Genomic DNA, 21,275 nt, shown 5'->3' on the forward strand with positions numbered 1-21,275 from the left:
CTTCATCATTACAGCAGACACACACTCTCCTTCACTCTCTCCAGTATCTCTGATAGTGTTGATCTCTGCTTCTGCTGGATCTCTGATGATTGTATCTACAGTCGTGATCTTCAACATCTGCAGGAGACGCAGAAAAAATGATCAAGAAGGCAAGAATTATCTTCTGCTTTTATAATTATTATATAAACAATACGTTTTATAACAAATACTACATACTGTATTTTAATTGTTTATATATATTGTTTAGTTACATTATGCATCTCTATATCATAATGACACTGAACACCACTTTTTAAAAAGCACACTGGAAATATGAACATAGAAATGCAAAACTACATTATTTCAATAATTAAACAACTATTGTGTAAAGATGCTAAATTCTGCTGGTGTACAAATGAACATTGATATGAATGATGCTGTTTCATTTTGAGTTTTAATGATGGTTGAATTTCCCCACAAAGAATTCAGATGCTTTAAACATCATATCTGCATTTAATTTATATTGTTGTTGTTGCATAACAGTTCAGATTCATAAAGAAGAGATAACATACGCTGTTCCCACATTCCACAAAAGGAAAGCACATAAATTGGTAAGAGAATATATTCCTAATTTATGTTTATTTACGTCTAAATTTAGCAGTTGGTCAGATTTAGATGTGTGACTGTGTTTTTGTATAAGGATCCATTACACAAAACTATGGAATGCCAAGGTTGACATAATTAAAAATAAATACATAAATAAATATACGGTGAAATTTAAAAAAGCAAAAATAAATACATAAATAAATATACAAAGAAATGTAAAAAACTACAAATAAATGAGTCTTTATACTTTATTTCCTTATTTATGTATAATTGTATTTTTTCCCACATTTATTTATTTCCACGTTTATTTATTTATACATTCATTTATGTATTTATGTTTTTATGTCTATAACGGAAATAAAAGTATACTCATTTATTTGTGCTTTTTTACATTTCTGTCACAGACTAGAAGGACACAGATGGATGAGGGTAACCAGGTTTATTGACACAGAGGATATGGTAGACAGTAGGTGAGTAGTTAATGAATGAAGTTCAGTAATCGATCGGGAAACAGTCTGATGAAGGATATCTTATCTTGAGTAGGGATGGGAGATGGAGTGCTGAGGCAGCGGACGGATGAGCAGCGGGTGACCGGGGACCAGGAGCGGAGAAGGAGCAGACGGGACGACAGAAAGCAGGTAAGCAGATCTCAAAACCAGGGTTTAGAGTAGCGGGAGTCTGTAGCCGGTGTGTCGACGAGACCAGACGGTGAGTGACTGTGAGGAGTGAGTTTATAAAGGGAGGATGATTGGGACGGTGATTGATGCGGGCAGGTGACGGTGATTAGAAGGCTGGGGAGCTGGAACGAGTGGGCGGAGTGAAGGTGTCTGGTGCTGACGCAGATGGATCCGTGACAATTTCTTTGTATATTTATTTATGTATTTATTTATGTATTTTTGCTTTTTTACATTTCTTCGTATATTTACTTTATGTATTTATTTATTATTTTTTTAATATAACTTTGGCATTCCATAATTCTCCAGATATTGAGACTTACATACGAAGGAATGTGCAAGCAAAGCATTTACTCTGGACAGAGCTTTTACACTCTCTGAAAATGAGCTGAGCTACATTTCTGATAGTAACCTTTATATTTACTTCCACTTATGTGGTTGAAAACACTGCAGTTGTGATATCTGAACGCCAGCCAACGTGCATTTACATTGCCCATCATCTTCTTTTTTGCACACTTCTGGCCGATTAGATATTGTCACAGCAAAATCTCAGATCAAACAATTTGGATATACTTCAGTACATTTGTGAATCATTGAGGTCAGAAAGTAAAATGCAACATCACAACAACAAGCCTGTCTAAGATATGTCTCTGATGTTTTGCATCTCTTGTGATGTGTTATTTTACAGAACGTTAAAGAGGAAGATCATGTTGTGTATGCGCCTATTGCCATAAGATGATGATCAAACTTCAATGATGAAGATGACAACGTTTCATCTGGAAATGACAGCGGACTGAATAGGATCATTCTTGGTATTTAAAGATGATTCATGAAATGGTCTTCTAAAATCTCTTTGACTTTAACAAATGATCTAAATCATATGGCACTGTGCAGCATTTTCATGTTATAACTCTTAAAGTTTTAGAGAGATCATGTGTGTAAATCTCTCCTCAGTGCAAAATAATCACCAAAAGGAGTGGAGACTTCTGTGGTCTCATGTGTTCACATCTGTACAGAAATGTGGTTTGATCTGTTGGCCAAACAGGTTATGCTCGAGCTTGTAACTGCTAGATGTTTGTGTTAATGGCAGTGTGTGAGAGTGTGTTTGAGGTCTCAATAGCGTGTGTTTGAAGGTTATTTTTCCATTCCTGCTCACATGAAACTGTTTGACTTCTGCTTTAGACAAAACATATTACTAAATCCAACATAAAAATTTCTCAAACCAAAGAGAGATCCTACTGTGTGAATGTGAAATATAGAAAACGCTGCAATATTTAGTTTAGTTAGTTTTAATTAATTTATATTTTATTTCTGATTATCCACTTGTAGTACTGCATTGTAGTAAGAAAATAGATTTTGTATACAGTTATTTTTGTTTGTTTACAGGTAAGCTTTCTAAAGAAGTAACTCTGGGAACACAGTAAATTTGAAATCCGGAAATCAACACCAATAGAGTTAATTTCAACACTTTAAAAGTGTATATTTGGGAACCACCCACAAAGTGTTACTTCAACACTTTCAAAAGTGTTGCCTCTCTCAACACCGACACAGTGTTACAATTCGAACACTAAGAGAGTGGAATTTTAACACCAATGCAGATAACAACAACACTGCCAGTGTTTACTTTTTCAACCTTATAGTAGTCAAATTACACCATCCTGGTGTTAATAGAACACATTTTTACAAATAAAAACACCAAAGAAGTTACCAGTTTTTCTTATTAGGGTTATGCATTACCTACTGTACTTAAATGATTTGTCAGTTTATTTTCTTCAGTTCTTTAAATCTGAAAAGAATAATTTCACTTTGAAAAACACATAACTCTTTATTACTCTTTCAAAACTTTATTTCAAAACAATCCAGAAAGTATGGGATCATAGTAGAATTCAGTTCATTGTAAAGTTGAAAATAAAGGCAAATGTAAACAGTTGTTTCAAGCAAACTATTTTTTTTATTACCGAACAAACACGTTTACATCATAGGTTAACTTTTAAAATAAACGATGAATGCACTGTAATCAGAATTATATATTGTGATCAAATGGTGTCCTGAACATATCAGTGAATGTGAGTCCTGTGTCAGTGAAGTTGATTCAGTACCTTTGACTTTGCAACAGTACAGCAGTGCTTGAGTCAAAAACATTCAGCAGATGAAGAACAGTAGCAGGATATGAGTGGATCAGTTGTGTGTCTCCAGTCACTAACAGTAAAGTTCAGTGCATAGTTGTTTCACAGAGCAGCAAAAGCTGTGTAGATCCAACTTTCTCGAAAAATCCTGTAGGACTGGGTACCTAGACAACACAAAACCAGATCAATTACAATTAATACCATTTGTGTTTCATAAATACAGCAGGTTTATGGTGAAAAAAGTTCAATCATCGACTCAAACAAGAAACCATTTTGGTTAGATTAAGACTTGCATTTATTGATTTCCAAGTAAATTGAAGATTTAATTCATCCAAAAAATTTAATTCTGTCATTAATTATTCACCCTTGTTGTTCCAAACCAGTAAGAGTTTTGCTCATCTTGGGAACACTTAAAGGGATAGTTCACCCAAAAATGAAAATTCTAGCACTAATTACTCAACCCTCGTGTTGTTCCAACTCGGTAAGACTTTCCTTCATCTTCGGGAGACAAATGAATGATATTGTTGATTAAATCTGAGAGCTGGATCACTCCTGCAAAGCCTTTTAAGGGATTGAAACTTGGCAGCCAATAAAAGTTATTAAAGACATTGTTAAAATAGTCAGAGTGACTACAGTGGCTCAGGTTTATCAAGTGACGAGAATACTTTTTGTGCGCAAAAAACAAACTAAAAATTAAAAATATTACAATCAACTATTCATTTTCTTCTGTGTGGGCCTGAGCAAGTTAACAGTGTAACAGTGCAGCGCTACTGTGTTGTACGTCACACACACACGACCAGCGTCAGCCAATAGTGAGCCTGTGTGTGACGTACAACACCGAGGCGCTGCGCTGTTACACTACGAGAAGCCCATCTCGAGGCCCACAGAGAAGGAAATGCATAGTTGAATAAAGTCGTAATTTCTGTTTGTTTTTTTGCGCACACAAAGCATTCTCGTTTGGATTGGATTTAGGATTGCGCTTCTGTAATCAACAATATCTTTAATGACTTTCTGGGCCAGCAAGTTTTGATCCCTTAGAAGCCTATGGAGGAGTGATCCAGCTCACAGATTTAATCAAAAATATCTTAATTTGTGTTCCGAAGATGAATGAGTCTTGCGAGGTTGGAACAACATGAGGGTGAGTAATTACTGACAGAATTGACATTTTTGGGTGAACAGTCCCTTTAATAAAGATATTTTTAATGAAATCTAAGAGAATTCTGTCCATTCATCTAAAGCCTATTCAACGACCACTTCAAAAACCACGGAAAGGTATAAAGGAAATCAAAAGTAATCCATGTGACTCTAGTGGTTTAACCTCAACCTTTTTGACAATTTTAACTCAACTTTATTTACAAAATATTAATCTTCAATGCACATACATGCACATCAACAACAAGCACGAGTTGTAACTTTGTCATGAACGCATGTTGGAAATAAATATTTAATAAATTAAGCTGTAAATCTGTTTTTGCTGTAAACACAGCACTTGCATAGTTTAATAAACATTTATGTTAAACCACTGGAGTTGCATGGAGTACTTTAATGATGTACTTTTGTCTGGGGCTTGAAAGTGGTAGTTGTGTAGATTGTCAATGGAGGGACAGGAAGCTCTCCGATTTCATTAAAAATATGTTTGTTTGTGTTGTGAACATGAAAAAGTCTCACTTGTTTGGAAAGACATGAGGGTGAGTAATTAATAACAGAATTTCCATTTGTGGGTGAACTAACACTTTAAGAAAAAATAAAGACACGCACCTTAAGAAATCTCACTAAATTGTCAGCCGTCGGATTCCGGAAGGATCGGTGTTCCCGTCTTGTGGCTTTGTATGTTGGGGGCAGGTGATGGGCAGAGATTTTCCAATCAGTTGAGTCTAAAATTAAACAGCAAGAAAACATCTTGTCAAATCATGAAAACCATTGGTTCGAAATCTTATTTTAAGTATATATATATATATATATATATATATATATATATATATATATATATACTAGATTTACTTTTGTAAATGAATTTGACTGGACAAATTCAAAATGAGTGTTATAAAACAAAGAAAATCTAGCTATACCAAATAACAACCAAGCTATGATTATTTTTTGTTTGTGCCCATGATTCTCTCATATGTTTACTTATCTGTTCTCTTTCCATCACCAGGTTCTAGTCTGTACAGTCTTTAAACACCAAGCCTGGTACCCTTAGTCACTTCATAGAAATCATAGTGCATCATAGAAATGCTCCTAGCAAACACAAATTGTAAAAATCAATACATTTAAACATTAAAGCATCTCCAAATATCAACCAAAAGTTAATCTGATAAATACATTTTGCATCAATATTTAATTTGAAATAATTGCAATTTGCTTACCCATTCTAAAAAGATTGGTCCTCCAAATAAGGAAATAAAGTGCAAATTCCACGTGCATTGTTGGTCCGCAGTTTGTGGAGTTGTTCTTCTGTTTTATACGTTAACGTTAGGTCTGCTGGCAGACGAGAGTAAAAGATAGTTTTAGGATAAATCCTTTATGATATTTGCACATCACACATATCGTCATAAACAATATAATATTATAAAACACGTATAGTAAATGAGTTAAACACTTACTTAATCGGTGTTTTTATTGTTAAAAGCAAACTCCGTGTCTGCACTTTGCACTGCTTTTTGAAATGCGTCACGAGCAGGTCACGAGTCAAAGAAGATGCAGGACCTAGACTGTGAGAGGTTTAGGCGCGCACATCACATAAATATCGTTACAAAACAATATAATGCCATGAAATTCATGTGGTAAATTATGTTAAAAACACTTACTTTAGGTGTTTCCCTGTTAACGTTAGCTACAAGCCTCCTCCTCGTCAGCTCCGTGTTTCAAAGATGATGTCGTCTTTGAAAAGAATTTCGACCGTTTAATCGCGCAGAACATTTAAATATCGCTTTGAATCAATGTGTTATAAAATATATTGGCTATGTGAATTAGAAAACACTTACTTTCGTTGTTTCCCTGTTAAAAAGCAAACCCATCCTGGTCTGCTCCGCATCGCGCGTCATAGAAAATACCCCTTCTGAGAGCGGTTTGCTCGTCCACAGCACATACATATTGTTATAAAACAATATGGTGTTATAAAATGAATATATAAATGCGATTTAACGCATAATAAATGCGTGTTTCCTCCTCGCATGTCTTGCGACTCGAGTCAAAGAAAATGGCGCCTGTGAAGAAAGTTTCAACTCGTTTCGTCCCGCCCAGCGCGTAAATGTCCCGGATGTGACTAGTAACACTCTCGGTGTTCTCAAAGCATCTCTGGTGTATAACTCCACATATTTTCACCAGCCAGAGAGTGTGGTTTACACTAGCAGTGTTAATCCCTTGAAATTCAACACCAGAAAATTAACACTTTACTCTAAAAGTCCTTAACACCAGGATTTCAACACTGGAGATTTTACTGTGAACAGATCACATAATCCACAAACAGGATAAACATAAGACAGAAAGAGAGGTTTGAACAATAGAAGTATTTTCCCATTGTTCTGTCACAAAGGGCAAACAAAAACAGTAATTAATAATGAATCAAACCTGGTAAACGTTTTGTAGACGTAGTCTTAAATACACATTTAGTCATCAATGAAACAGTGAACAGGTGTAAAACTCAAATCAGCAAACATGGTAATGTACAATGGCGTGGAACATGGAAACAGGAACAGAAAAAAACCAAATTAAAACACAAATGAACTAACTTAACATAACCCTAACAAACAGATTAAGTTTTAAACTTGGGTCAGGCATACTTTTTATTCCACTTTTTCCTGTTCGTTTTCCTGGAATGTGGTGGTAGAGACTCTGGAATGGGAATGCAGAAAATGCAGATCATTTCTATCACACAGTGATCATTTTTAAGAATACATAAAAAGACAACAATTATGACATAAGATGCACTTTGAACATATATAACAGCCAAACATGCAAGAATATATAATATTATATAAAAAAATCTATAATGGACAAATAATGTGAAGTTGTGAATCTTTAGCTTCCTTTTGCAAGAACTTGGATGAAACAAACCTGATCAACATCGCAAACACTTAAAGACAGAATAATACAATTTACAACATACATGTTAAAACAAAATACAAAGAACAATTCAGAAGATTTTGTGCAAAAAATAATAATTATTTGCACATTTCAACAGTGAAGGCACTTAGTGAAGTAAACATCTGATTTTTTTAAGTAATATTAATGTTTTATCAATAAACACACATTTATAAAATGTGTAAAGCTTATGCTGGACTTGAACCTTTAAGCACAAACACAAAGCTTTGACACCCAAACAAACAAAACCCAAAACATGAGTGTGGACAGAAAAGTTTCATTTCTCAAGGATTCCTGTTGAAAACACCACTTTAGGGCCGCTTCACACCTGCTATTAAGATGTTGTTCAATAGGACCACAAGTGGACACACTACGGTCTCCGTTCCTGGTTTCTAACACACACACACACACACTCACAGCGTTCGGCTGGTCTCTTGTGTGTGTTAGAGCAGGAGAGAAAGCTGATGCTCTCCGTATGTTTCTCCATCGCCTGCTTTTGCATTTATATGTAAATTGCCTGAGATTTGTGTTTTTCGTCTACTTGTGATCCGATCAACCAAAACGCACCTTGATACCAGGTGTAAACAGGGCCTTGGTGTTGAACAATCTGGCTGAGAAAGGAAGACTTTCTGGTTAAAACAGGAAGAGACACAAGCATCCAAAACTCAACATACTGGCACTGTCAAGATGACAATACTAAAGTGGCAAAGATGTAACATTTACAGTCTTTTTACAATATTTGTAGCACAAACTTAATTTAAAGGATTAGTTCACTTTTGAAAAAACTTTTGCTGGTAATTTACTCACCCGCATGTCATCCAAGATGTCCATGTCTTTCTTTCCTCAGTCGAAAAGAAATTTAGGTTTTTGATGAAAACATTCCAGGATTTTTCTCCATATAATGGACTTCAATGGGAACTGGATGGTTCAAGTATCAAAAGACGGTTAATAACAGTTTCAGATGCAGCTTCAAATGTCTTTAAACGACACCAGACGATGAATAAGGGTCTTATCATGCGAAACGATCGGTTATTTCAAAACTTATTCCAAAAATGTAACTTTTCTAAGGACAAATGCTAGCCTTGCTCTATTCTCTGAGGCGCGTTTGTAACGTCACGTAATACGTAATTACGTTCAAAAGGTCACGGGCGACGTAGCCGGAAGTACAGAATCAAAATCGTCCGACATCGTTGTTTTTCCTTTTAATTCCTTTTTTTGTAAACGGTGTTTGAGTTAGTTTGCACGTTCAACCTATGCGTTCAACTTGTAAACACTGACTCTGTACTTTCGGCTACGTCACCCGTGACCTTTTGAACGTAATTACGTAATACGTGACGTTGCAAACGCGCCTCACAGAATATGGCAAGGCTAGCATTTGTCCTTATAAAAGTTACATTTTTAAAATAAGTGTTGAAATAACCGATCGTTTCGCATGATAACCTTATTCATCGTCTGGTGTCGTTTAAAGAAATTTGAAGCTGCATCTGAAACAGTTTTTAATCGTCTTTTGATACTTGAACCATCCGGTTCCCATTGAAGTCCATTATATGGAGAAAAATCCTGGAATGTTTTCATCAAAAACCTAAATTTCTTTTCGACTGAGAAAAGAAAGACATGGACATCTTGGATGACATGGGGGTGAGTAAATTACCAGCAAAAGTTTTTTCAAAAGTGAACTAATCCTTTAAGACCTGTGTGTTGTCTGGTAAAATGCACTGTTCACAAGATGTAAAATAAGTTTTTAAATGTGTAGGGGAAGTTTTAGTTCGAAATACCCCACAGATATTTTTATATAGCGTGTTAAAATTGATTGTTTTCAATTTTAAAATTGAACAGATTTCACTCGGCACAGCAACTAGAAGACGTACAGGTTTCTCACGTGACAGACTCAGTTTGTGACGTCTGACGATCAGCTTTTAACAGACTTCAATTTTCTCAGTTGAAATCAATGGGGTCGCTTTGTCCATTTCTTTTACTGTCTATGCCTCAAACAGATATGCACTGAAAATAAAAAAATAAAAATAAAAAAAACGTTTAGACGTTTTGTGTTCAAACCGGACTCAGACAACGATGGAGAGACAAAGAAGTGACAACATGGAGAATGCAACAGGATGTTTCTGAATGGTTAGTTGATGCATTTATGTTGCTGATGTGGAGTTAACTATCTTCTAGTCACTGATTAGCATATTTAGTCTTGATAATCTATTAATCCCGCTCCCATGGACGGGGTTTATGTATATTTTAGGGTTAGTGATGTTAAAAAACATTAGTCCCTACAAGTCATTTGTATAGTCCTTAAAAATCAGTTTCATTAAAAGCAAATATCTTCCTTTGTTTTGAACTTTGAGCGTCATAACTTTTCAGATGGTGTTTATGCTCAAACTAACAGCAACATTACACACTAACTAAAGTTAGAAACGTGAAATCATGTTGCCTTGTTGTGGCATTTGCACACATGATCTGTGAAGAGTGCTTGCATCTTGCAATATTATGAATCTGATCAAAATAGATTAGTGCGGTATTATATATTTTATAACAAATGCTGCCGCTAATGGTAGAGTTATAGAGATTAATAATAATAAACGGAGCAATTTCAGTATAGGTCCCCTCAGCATCGGTGTGCGGGCCCTGATCATCCCGCACTGATCCGTTTGGGATTCATTTGCCCTCCACCATTACAAACTGGAAGTCGTATTGATGTCCCGTTATCAGCAGGGATCAGCGGAAAACATTTTCGATAAGGGAATAGAGTTTTCCGCATCATTTCTCTGTAAGAAAACACACATTTACAGAAAAACAAAATGGTTAAAAAAATGCGTTTTCTGAGTGCTCTTTATTCTAAAGTAAAACACCACAAGAGAGCAACTCTCGCTTCAGTCAAGATATATTATTGGTGTTTCTATGCAGTGATGTCTGAATGCTGAAAACTGAAACATGCTGAAACACACACTGAACACTTAAAGAGATAGTTCACACAAAAATGAATATTCCGTCATCATTTACTCAACCTCAATTTGTTCCAAATCTGCATGAATTTCTGTCTTCTGTTGAACACAAAAGATATTTGAAGAGTGTTCGTCACCACACAGCAGCCAATGACTTCCATAGTAGGAAAAAAATACAATGGAAGTCAATGGCTACAACACATTTTTTTGCTTACCAACATTCTTCAATATTTTCTTTTGTGTTCAACAAAAGAAAGACATTTTATACAGGTTTGGAACAACTTGAGGGCGAGTCATTTTCATATTCAGGTTAACTATCCCTTAAAGCCTCGATCAGACTGACAGTCCAAATCAGATTTTTGTGCATATCAGATTGAAATACAATCATGTTTATCAAGTGTGAAAGGCAAATAATAATAATAATAATAATAATAAAATCACATGAAATATGATTTTAACGAATCCGTTTTGAGTTACATGGGCAACGTTCGCACTGTGGTTTGCAAAAATAGAGATATTGTCGTATTTACATGACAATGTGTATCCATTGCGCTACTGTGTCTTCTGTGGCAGAAAGTTTATGTTTACATTTTTAGTGGTGAACTAAAACTTCCGGCTGAGATTCTGAAGTGTGTATACGATGAACCCTTTACGATCCCACTTTACTATGAGGCCACGGGAGCGGATTTGGGAATTGAGCTGAAGGGACGTAAAAGACACTGGTAGGTCACATGACAATGACAACATGGCGGATGTAGTACGTCTGGAACGGTCGCAAAGTAAGTTTGTATACAAATGTAGTACATACTTACATAGAACTAGTGATTTTATACACCGTTGTGTGCAGAACAAATTCTGTTCGTAATAAATACAAAAATTCAGCCACTGATTCAGAAGATGCTGGAACGTGGCATGGCAGACACACATATAGACAGTATTTAACACTGCCAATATGTAGCCGCTGCAGTGGACTACTGCGTCTGTATCTGAATTGTAACCCTTCCATGTTGCTGTTGTTGTTTTTGGCGCATGCATACAAATGCAATGCCATTGCCACAGAAACCAGTGCAGATATTGCAGAAAATTATTGCCACAGGACAGATCTGAACACGCACAAAACTGGACAGTCAATAATTTACATCATATTCCAATTGGAAAATAATCAGATTTGAGCCGAGAGCCTTAAGGCCAATTTATACTTCTGCGTCGAGGGTACGCCGTAGTGCACGGCGTTGGCTACGCACGTAGGCGACGCCGTTGTGAGCATTTATACTTCTGCGTTCAGGTCTTGGTTGCTCTGCAGTACTGCTCCGAAACGCTAGTTGGCGGCGGAGGGTTTTAATGTTCCACTGTGTTTAGATTCCTCACGGCTAGGTTACTACAAGCAATATCGACTGAAAGAGAGTGGATCATGTTGGAGTTGGAGCTTATTGAGGTGGAAAAACAGTTCACTTTAGTGAAATTACTAAAACTGAAAGGCAGAAATGACAGAAGACGTCGGAGGAGATGGTACGTGTGGAAATCATAGACAGTGGTAGAAATGCGTGAGAAGGTACGTGCGGAAATGCGTAGGAGGAAATGCGATGCTACCAAGCCGACCAATCACGATCTTGCGGTCCGCGTCGCCGCGACGTGTAGTTACATTTTTGAAGAGGTGCGCGTCAGGCGACGGCGAAGGGTACGCGGTATGGGACGCGTCTGTGCGTATGCTACGCCGTCCCTACTGCGCGCACCCTACGCAGAAGTATAAATTGGCCTTTAAGGCCAATTTATACTTCTGCGTCGAGGGTACGCCGTAATGTGCGGCGTTGGCTACGCACGTAGGCGACGCCGTTATGAGCATTTATACTTCTGCGTTCAGGTCTTGTTGCTCTGCAGTACTGCTCCGAAACGCTAGTTGGCGGCGGAGAGTTTTAATGTTCCACTGTGTTTAGATTCCTCGCGGCTAGGTTACTACAAGCAATAGCGATTGAAAGAGAGTGGATCATGTTGGAGTTGGAGCTTATTGAGGTGGAAAAACAGTTCACTTTAGTGAAATTACTAAAACTGAAAGGCAGAAATGAGAGAAGACGTCGGAGGAGATGGTACGTGTGGAAATCATAGACAGTGATGGAAATGCGTGAGAAGGTACGTGCGGAAATGCGTAGGAGGAAATGCGATGCTACCAAGCCGACCAATCAGCGATCTTGCGGTCCGCGTCGTCGCGACGTGTAGTTACATTTTTGAGGAGGTGCGCGTCAGGCGACGGCGAAGGGTACGCGCAATGGGACGCGTCTGTGCGTATGCTACGCCGTACCTACTGCGCGCACCCTACGCAGAAGTATAAATCGGCCTTTATGCGTAAATTGCAGAGCTCACAAATCAGAATCGGTTGTAAAATCAGTTTTTTTGCATTCAGATTCAGTGCACATCTTACCTCATCATGATCGTTCTGCCTTGTGAAGCCTGTATAAACAACAACAACAACAATAAACTCAATTAACTTGCTTTGGTTAATTTAAAAATACACATATTTTTAAAGATTGTTTTGCTCAATAGATCTCATGCCTCCATCCTGTCAAATCATCTGTATAAATACTTGCCATTATTATGTCCTGTAGATTTCTTGTGGCGACGGTAATTCACATAAGCAACTGCTGCCACGACCAGCACAACACCAACACCAACACCAACACATATTCCTCCTTTAGCAGCTGAAGACAGACCTGAACCTGGAACAGATAAAGATGCACTTTAACAAATCAACTTTAACAATATCCTTTTTACTGATATTTTTTCCCCGCCTAATTCGCTCATCAGTGTGACGGTAATTTGTTTTATAAATGGCGCCATCTGGTGATTTTTTTCCCCCTCGGTTTTTTTTCTTCTGTTTTTCTTTACAGGAAAACCGACAAATATTGTGCATTTTTCTTATCAACAATACCTGAAGGTTGTTTTAGTGATTTCAGGCCCAAACAAAAATGATCACATTCATCTAATCTTTCCTAACGATCCGCTACAGCAGTCCGCCGCAAACAGGCTGTCAAAAAAAAAAAAAAATACGTTTCTGTAGGCAGCCTCGGCTCAGAGACCTGCACACAAAAACAAATGGGAACAACCACCACTCAAAATCAAAATAAACAGTGTTCTAACCAATCACCGACAGAGGGGGGTGTTGTTTGTTTTTGCGCGTGTGCGCTGTGCCTGCACGCGAAGTCGGAGCTGAAGAATAAGCCAGCGTCTATCAACCCTATGCTATCAACGGACTAGATACATTTAACATGGAAGAGGCAATCCCTATGAAGAGAAGGAGGATTAGGGCGAGGGATTACCGTAGTTTATAGTCAAAGAAACGAATAATAATCGGGAAGGCTTTTGAACGGAGAACTCAAAGAATTGAACATTTTTAAATCGGACGCCGAGGTTGCACTGTTTCTTCTGGGCAGGTGAATAGCTTCTAGTGCTGATTTTTTTTTTTGTAGGCTACGTGAACTGTGTGTGAAAATATAATTCTTTAAAAAATATGAGTGAGGCTCGACTAAACTTGGATATCTCTAACGAATATCAGATTGTAGGGATTTAACGTTAGTGTGTGAGTTTTTCATGATGCACGCAACGGGAGGGAGGGGCGAGCTGACGTCACCCACAATCGCAATACAACCTTTAACAATTGCAAAATTCAGAATGTAAACAAAACTCAATGTAACGGGAAGATAATAGAAATGGTCTCAGTTACATTTTAATATTGAGTCAAATCTCACTTTGTGTGAAACTAACAGCCGCCAATGAACATGCACACACTGTAAAATATATTTTCAAGATTTGTTATCACAACATATTTTCTTTTGTCAAATCAACTTTATAATAATTTATTTAGTTGAGATAACTTATTATTTTGAGTTTCTGATGGTTAAATTAATCTACTTCATTGTATTAAGTCACTTTTTTCCAGTTCAATCAACTTAAAATTTTAAGGCAACCCAGGTTACTTACTTTTTTAGGTTAAACCAACAATATTTTTTTTTACAGTGTAGTAATCACAACATTTTTTCTTTTGTCAAATCAACTTAAATAATTAATTTAGTTCAGATAACATATAATTTTGAGTTTCTGATGGTTAAATTAATCTCCTTCATTGTATTAACTCGCTTTTTCCAGTTCAATGAACTTAAAATTTTAAGGCAACCAGGTTACTTACTTTTTTAAGTTAAACCATCAATATTTTTTTACAGTGCAGGCTTGATTTACAGAATTTAAAACGGTTTTCTAAAAATCCTAAGGAAAATGCACTGAATGTCTACCAGAACTCTTTAAGCTGACAGTCACATCGAAGCTCCTTATGATGCTGATTCTTCTGCTGTTGATCTGTAGTTTATAGAGTCCAGAGTCTGTGTTTGTGGTGTGTGTGATGGTCAGAGATCCAGTCTCGTTATCCAGTTTCAGTCTGTCTCTGAATCTCTCTTTACACTGATCATCTGTACAGATCTTTTTCTGATCTCCAGTGATTTCAGAGATGGGAATGTCATTAAAATACCACGTCATCGAATCATTTGTGGTTTTTGCATGAGTATCTAAAGTAACAGATTCTCCCTCCATTACCGACTTTCTCTTTATCTCATCTACTTCAACAACAGGAAAATCTGAAACACAAACCAAACAAAAATACACATTTTTTAAGGGGAAACACTACATATCAAGAGAAAACTGTGGAACATTCATTACTTTTAGTCTAAAAAGCAACATTTATCCACTTTTTGAGTTAATAAGCACACTTTTCATCTTCATCAGAACAAAACTAACTGATACAACAAAAAGTTTCAAATTGAACACCGTGATTTGGCCAAGTAAGACATGTTCCTGGATCAACATTCCTGTCCCAAAATGTAGTACTTACCCAACCACTAAACCTAACCCTACCCATAACCTTTTCCTAAAATCTGAGTGTAATGAAAGGTGAATGACACTGATGTTGAGGTACTTCACCCTGGTTCTAAGCCTAAACTTGACATAAACTGTAAACTCGTCCCTCAAATCTGATTGGTTGATTGGAAAGTTGTTCCAGGATCAACAAAGACGTTGATTCACATGGTGAAATCACGTTCATCGTATACACAACTTGCTCTTAGACATTATGACTCACCATAAACAGCCAGAATGAACTCCCTTGTACTGATGCTGTTGCTGATGATCCGTAGTTTATATTCTCCGGAGTCTGCGTTTCTGATGTTCGTGAAGGTCAGAGATCCAGTCTGATGATCCAGCTTCAGTCTGTCTCTGAATCTCTCAGTGCCTTCATTACACTGAACATCTGTACAGATCTTACTGAGATCTCCAATGATTTCAGCGATGCGAATGTCATTAAAATACCATCTAACCTTTTCTTGTTGGTTTATTTCAACACCAGTGTGAAGAATGACTGAGTCTCCCTCCAGCACAAAAGCTGAATCTACATCTTCAGCGCTGAAGAAACCTGGAGTAGAAATGAACAGATATAAATTAAACAAAGTTAAATAACAGGAAAGAAAGTTGTGTAGCTGTGTTTAGGGGATCAGATTATGACCATCTCAAACAAGCATATTGTGATAAACAGAGCAAAACTGCTGAAAAGTCATTATTACTGATACTAAAATATTTGATTTACACCAGAACACAATTTAAACTTTTTATGGACCAAAACTAACTGCTTATTTATTTATTTATTTTTATCATACTGAACTCTTGTTAGGCAGTGGTTTGAACAAACACACCAAAACATAAAATGTAATAAATGATTGATGAATTTATGTAAAATAACAATTTATTTACCAAGCAACATACTTCTCCAGGATTGTTTAGCAGCCAGCAACAAATGCAGCAACATTTTTGAATTATCTATGTATTGAATGTGAATTACAGTGCAGGTAAAGAGAAAAACAACACAGAACGTTCCCTTAACGTTCCCGAATGGTCCCATGAGGTTATTTTTTTTTGGAACCAAACAAGAACGTTATAGGAACGTTCCATGTAGGTTATTTTAAGGTTCCATTTTTATAACGTAAGGAGAATGTTCCAGGAACGTTCCCTTAACCTTAAGGGAAAGTTCTAGGAACATTCTGGGAACCAAAAACTAACGTTCTCAGAACCTAAATTTGTTTGCTGGGAAATGTGTTCAAAAGCGTAACTAATAAAGATGTGATGTACTTGCTTTTACACATAATGACTTACTATGAACAGTAACAATGGAGATCTTTGTACTGATTCTGCTGCTGTTGAGCTTTAGTTTATAAACTCCAGAGTCTGTAGGTCTGGGGTCTTTGATGGTCAGAGATCCAGTCTGATGATCCAGCCTCAATCTGTCTCTAAATCTCTCTTTACACTGAACATTTGTACAGATCTTACTCTGATCTCCAGTGATTTCAGCGATGAGAATGTCATTCACTAATGTGAAATACCATCTAATATCTTCTTTTGTTGTTTCAACATCAGTTTTTAGAGTGACTGATTCTCCCTCCATCACAGACCATCTCTCTGTACCAACACCAGACACACCTGCAGAAGAAATCAACAGTTTGTTTAAACAAAACAAAATGTTCACCAGATAAGTTGATATATATATATATATATATATATATATATATATATATATACACAGTAGGTATAGATATACACAGTGAGAAAAATAAGTATTTGAACACCCTGCTATTTTGCCAGTTCTCCCACTTAGAAATCATGGAGGGGTCTGAAATTATCATCGTGCATGTCCACTGTGAGAGACATAATCTAAAAAAAAAATAAAAATAAAAAATCCAGAAATCACAATATGTTTTTTTTAACTATTTATTTGTATGATACAGCTGCAAATAAGTATTTGAACACCTGTCTATCAGCTAGAATTCTGACCCTCAAAGACATGTTAGTCTGCCTTTAAAACGTCCACCTCCACTAGATGCTCCTGTTTGAGGTCATTAGCTGCATAAAGACACCTGTCCACCCCATACAATCAGTAAGAGTCTAACTACTAACATGGCCAAGAACAAATATCTGTCCAAAGACACTACAGACAAAATTGTACACCTCCACAAGGCTTGAATAGGCCACGGGGAAATTGCCAAGCAGTCACTGTTGGAGCAATCATTAGAAAATGGAAGAAGATAAACATGACTGTCAATCTCCCTCAGACTGCGGCTCCGTGCAAGATCTCACCTCGTGGGGTCTAAATGATCCTAAGAAAGGAGAGAAATCAGCCCAGGACTACACGGGAGGAGCTGGTCAATGACCTGAGAAGAGCTGGGACCCCCGTTTCCAAGGTTACTGTTTGTAATACACTAAAACGTCATGGTTTGAAATCATGCATGGCACGGAAGGTTCCCCTGCTTAAACCAGCACATGGCAAGGTCTTAAGTTTGCCAATGACCATTTGGAAGATCCAGAGGAGTGATGGGAGAAAGTCATGTGGTCAGATGAGACCAAAATAGAACTTTTTGGTCATAATTCCACTAACCGTGTTTGGAGGAAGAAGAATGATGAGTACCATCCAAGAACACCATACTGTGAAGGATGGGGGTGGTAGCATTATGCTTTGAAGGGGTTTTTCTGCACATGGGACAGGGCGACTGCTCTGTATTTAGGAGAGGATGACCGGGGCCATGTAGCTGCGAGATTTTGGGGAACAACCTCCTTCCCTCAGTTAGAGCAATGAAGATGGGTCGAGGCTGGGTCTTCCAACATGACAATGACCCGAAGCACACAGCCGGGATAACCAAGGAGTGGCTCTTTAAGAAGCATACCAAGGTTCTGGTGTGGCCTAGCCAGTCTCCAGGCCTAAGCCCAATAGAGAATATTTGGAAGGAGCTCAAACTCTGTGTTTCTCAGTGACCGCCCAGAAACCTGACTGATCTAGAGAAGATCATGTGGAGGAGTGGGGCAAAATCCCTCCTGCAGTGTGCAAACCTGTTGAAAAACTACAGGAAACATTTGACCTCTGTAATTGCAAACAAAGGCAAATATTAACATTGATTTTCTCAGATGTTCAGAAACTTATTTGCAGCTGTATAACACAAATAAATAGTAATAAGTCATACATTGTGATTTCTGGATTTTTTATTTTTTTTTTAGATTATGTCTCTCACAGTGGCCATGCACCTACGATGAAAATTTCAGACCCCTCCATGATTTCTAAGTGGGAGAACTTGCAAAATAGCAGGGTGTTCAAATACTTGTCTTCCTCACTGTATATAGTGCTTATTATATCCAGAAGTGGCCCCTGACTGTAATTTAGGTGTGTCTTCAATTTCTCAGCTGAGTAACATATTTAGTTTTATATTCCCAGAATCTGTATTTTTCAACAACCATAAACATTTTTCTATTTGGAAATACGTCAAAAGAATATTATCAGACAGACTATCTAGTTGTGTGGTCTGTCATTATACGGAAGCATACGCGGTGATGATTACTTTCGTTTTGAAATTGAACAAGCTGGAACATGAAATACAAACATCTGATGGCACAATCAAAACAAGCCCCGACAATGATAAAAGAACACATATTATACAGACACTTGATATCTTTTAGATGATTTGTTGATTTCATTTGATTGATTTTACTTCACAATAAAATATTTGTAATGGGTTTGAAAAAAAGGCGCTGTTATGCATTTTATGCAAGTTTTTGGTGCATTTACAGCGATGAGACCCAGTCTGTACAGTGAGTGGCGTTTCGAACGCTTCAAAACAAATGCTTTTGCATTTTACACTATTTGCTTCGCCTAGTGCACGCAGGCACAATAGAAACAACAACAAAACACAACACGTTCGCTATGAGAGCCGAAAGAGAAACATAAAGGTCTGAAAGTCTTACCACGGCCACGTAAATACCAAAGCAATGTGGGCAAAATAAAGAGCATTTTCACTGGTTTTCCTTCAAATATGTATTTTAATCCTTAAATTCAGTTCATTTGCATTAACGCTGAGCTGTGGAGAGTTTTACGACACTCCATAAGAACTTAGGAATGCGGAAGTAACGCGTGTCGTGGTCTCGTGGAGCAACCAACTTCCAAGTTCCAGCATTGAACCCCATTCATTTTCAGTACTTCCGAAGTACGCTCGCTGATAAATTAACGAAATTACTGTATTGTTTTACTTTTACACACATTAGCCGACCTCTCGTGAATCTAGTCATTAGATATTTTATCAAAAGAAATTTTTACCCTGATATTATTTGTGTTCAGGAAACGTGGCTTAAAACACAGTTAAATTTTCTGATTAGTGGATACGAGAAAATTAGGAAAGACATAAAAGAAATAAAGGAAATGGTGGCGGAGTAGCAAATTTATTTTAGGGTTTAGGACAATTGAGGATAATAAGTATGAGGCTGTGGTAATGGATGTATGGGAAGGAAATCAGAGTATTAGGGTAATTAATTTTAATAACTCACGTGACAAGCTAACTAAGGATATGATGGAAAATATTGGATGAATTGGGGACTTTAAAATGGTGTGGTGTGGTGATTTTAATGCACACAGTAGCCTACATTATGGGGGAGTTTTACTACTGATCAAGGGATCATCGAAATTATGCTGGACTGGGGAGAGCTAGTGTGCATTAACGTGGAAGCTACACAAGAGTTAATCTTTCCAAATGCAATTATTCTGTGTTAGTTTTGACAATATCAGAAAATTTAGCTCGTAGGTGTGATTGGAAAGTATTGGATGAAAGTATTATTTGTGATGATCATTTTCCTGTTTGCAATTAAACTTCTTGCATTCCATTGCAAAATTACAAAAGCCATTATGAACCCCCATGTTTGTTGCTTGTACCACAAGTCTTTCATTTATCATGTCAACTAAAATGTTCTTCAGTTTCAAATATTTTTTCTGCAGCTCTAATGATGTCTGTATTTTTGCCATTTGAAACACCTTATTGGAGGAGGCTTCCCTTCCAGCATAACAAGCAGAATGGTAGACACACACAGCGAGAGAGAGAGAGAGAGAGAGAGAGAGAGAGAGAGAGAGAGAGAGAGAGAGAGAGAGAGAGAGAGAGAGAGAGAGAGAGAGAGACACCAACACTACCATAACACAGCCACGGAACGTAATGGTGTCAATACATTTATTACACAACACAGATATTTTTACACACTACAAAAACGGTTTATCAGAACAAGAACATATAATCACAAAATTCTGCAACCCAAGAAGATTAAAAATGTGTGATTGTGTTTGATCAAGCAAACATCGAGGTACAACATATTGGCTGTTTGTTATTACTTTTAAAGCACATATTAATGCCTTATTCTGCATGACTATTTTCTACATCCCTTAATCCTACCCAACACCCAATACATAAACTTACCAACTACCTTACAAACTATTAACAAGCAGTAATTGGACCCTAATCTAGATTGTGACCCAGATTTGTTTTTTCATAGATACAAAAAAAAAAAAAAAAAAAAAAAAAAAAATTTGTACAAAAAAGTAAGGCCTCCTGTCTAGCAGGGCCTATATATTTTATAGAAAATGTTATGGATTACTGCCACAGTGCAATGCAACTACTTGTTGCATGACCATAATTAATGAATAGATTCCTTTACAAATTTGAAAAAAAATAAATAAATAATCTTTTAACATCTTTGCATCAATTTGCATTTAACATCCATTGTCTCCTTTTTATTTCTAAGCATCAAAGTTAGTGGATACTTTTGTACATAAACCACAATTCAGTTCAATGTAAACCTAGGAAAAGTATAAGTAATTACATGTCTTAAGTATTGATCTAAAAGTAAGCATAACTAATAGAATAAATGCAAAATAAAAAATCAAGAATTGTTGAGCAAAACATTGCAAATATTACATACCATCCAAAAAACAACAACATTCCATATTAAGTCCATATTAAACAAGAAGTAGGCAG

At 36.9% G+C, this 21,275-nt stretch overlaps 1 protein-coding gene and 1 long non-coding RNA gene across 6 annotated transcripts; both read right to left on the bottom strand.

The window, feature by feature from the left end:
• Nucleotides 1-16: 16 nt before the first annotated feature.
• Nucleotides 17-19,370, bottom strand: LOC120486563 (cell adhesion molecule CEACAM3). 3 transcript variants are annotated; one of them, XM_039682650.2, is made up of 8 exons: nt 19,228-19,370; nt 16,597-16,920; nt 15,533-15,862; nt 14,694-15,032; nt 12,996-13,124; nt 12,830-12,858; nt 7,168-7,219; nt 17-117 (listed from the first exon to the last, which is right to left on the bottom strand). In XM_039682650.2, the coding sequence occupies exons 1-8, from the start codon at nt 19,271-19,273 to the stop codon at nt 32-34; spliced, it is 1,335 nt and encodes a 444-aa protein (XP_039538584.2). In that variant the 5' UTR covers nt 19,274-19,370; the 3' UTR covers nt 17-31. The 3 variants fall into 3 exon arrangements, with proteins under 3 accessions (XP_039538584.2, XP_088977156.1, XP_039538585.2); XM_089121030.1 differs by lacking the exon at nt 14,694-15,032; XM_039682651.2 differs by lacking the exons at nt 17-117; nt 7,168-7,219 and adding an exon at nt 9,962-10,236.
• On the bottom strand, nt 3,084-6,823 carry LOC120483026 (uncharacterized). Of its 3 annotated transcripts, XR_005623526.2 has the most exons (7): nt 6,370-6,817; nt 6,193-6,265; nt 5,989-6,096; nt 5,752-5,866; nt 5,516-5,623; nt 5,144-5,259; nt 3,084-3,549 (listed from the first exon to the last, which is right to left on the bottom strand). It is a non-coding gene; the product is annotated as an uncharacterized LOC120483026 (long non-coding RNA). The 3 variants fall into 3 exon arrangements; XR_005623525.2 differs by having other exon boundaries at nt 5,144-5,623; nt 5,752-5,863; nt 6,370-6,823; XR_005623524.2 differs by having other exon boundaries at nt 5,144-5,623; nt 6,370-6,822.
• Nucleotides 19,371-21,275: the final 1,905 nt, after the last annotated feature.

Source organism: Pimephales promelas, chromosome 2 (genome assembly GCF_988280905.1).
Source record: "Pimephales promelas chromosome 2, fPimPro1.hap1.1, whole genome shotgun sequence".
Lineage (NCBI taxonomy): Eukaryota > Metazoa > Chordata > Actinopteri > Cypriniformes > Leuciscidae > Pimephales > Pimephales promelas.

Excerpts from the sequence above, each read along its gene's own strand:
- LOC120486563 (XM_039682650.2), bottom strand. The coding sequence starts at position 19,273 with ATGCTCTTTATTTTGCCCACATTGCTTTGGTATTTACGTGGCCGTG. Across the intron at positions 15,033-15,532 it reads GTTCATTCTGGCTGTTTATG|ATTTTCCTGTTGTTGAAGTA; the intron begins GTGAGTCATAAT and ends TTTGTGTTTCAG. Across the intron at positions 118-7,167 it reads AGGAAAAAGTGGAATAAAAA|ATGTTGAAGATCACGACTGT; the intron begins GTATGCCTGACC and ends CGTCTCCTGCAG.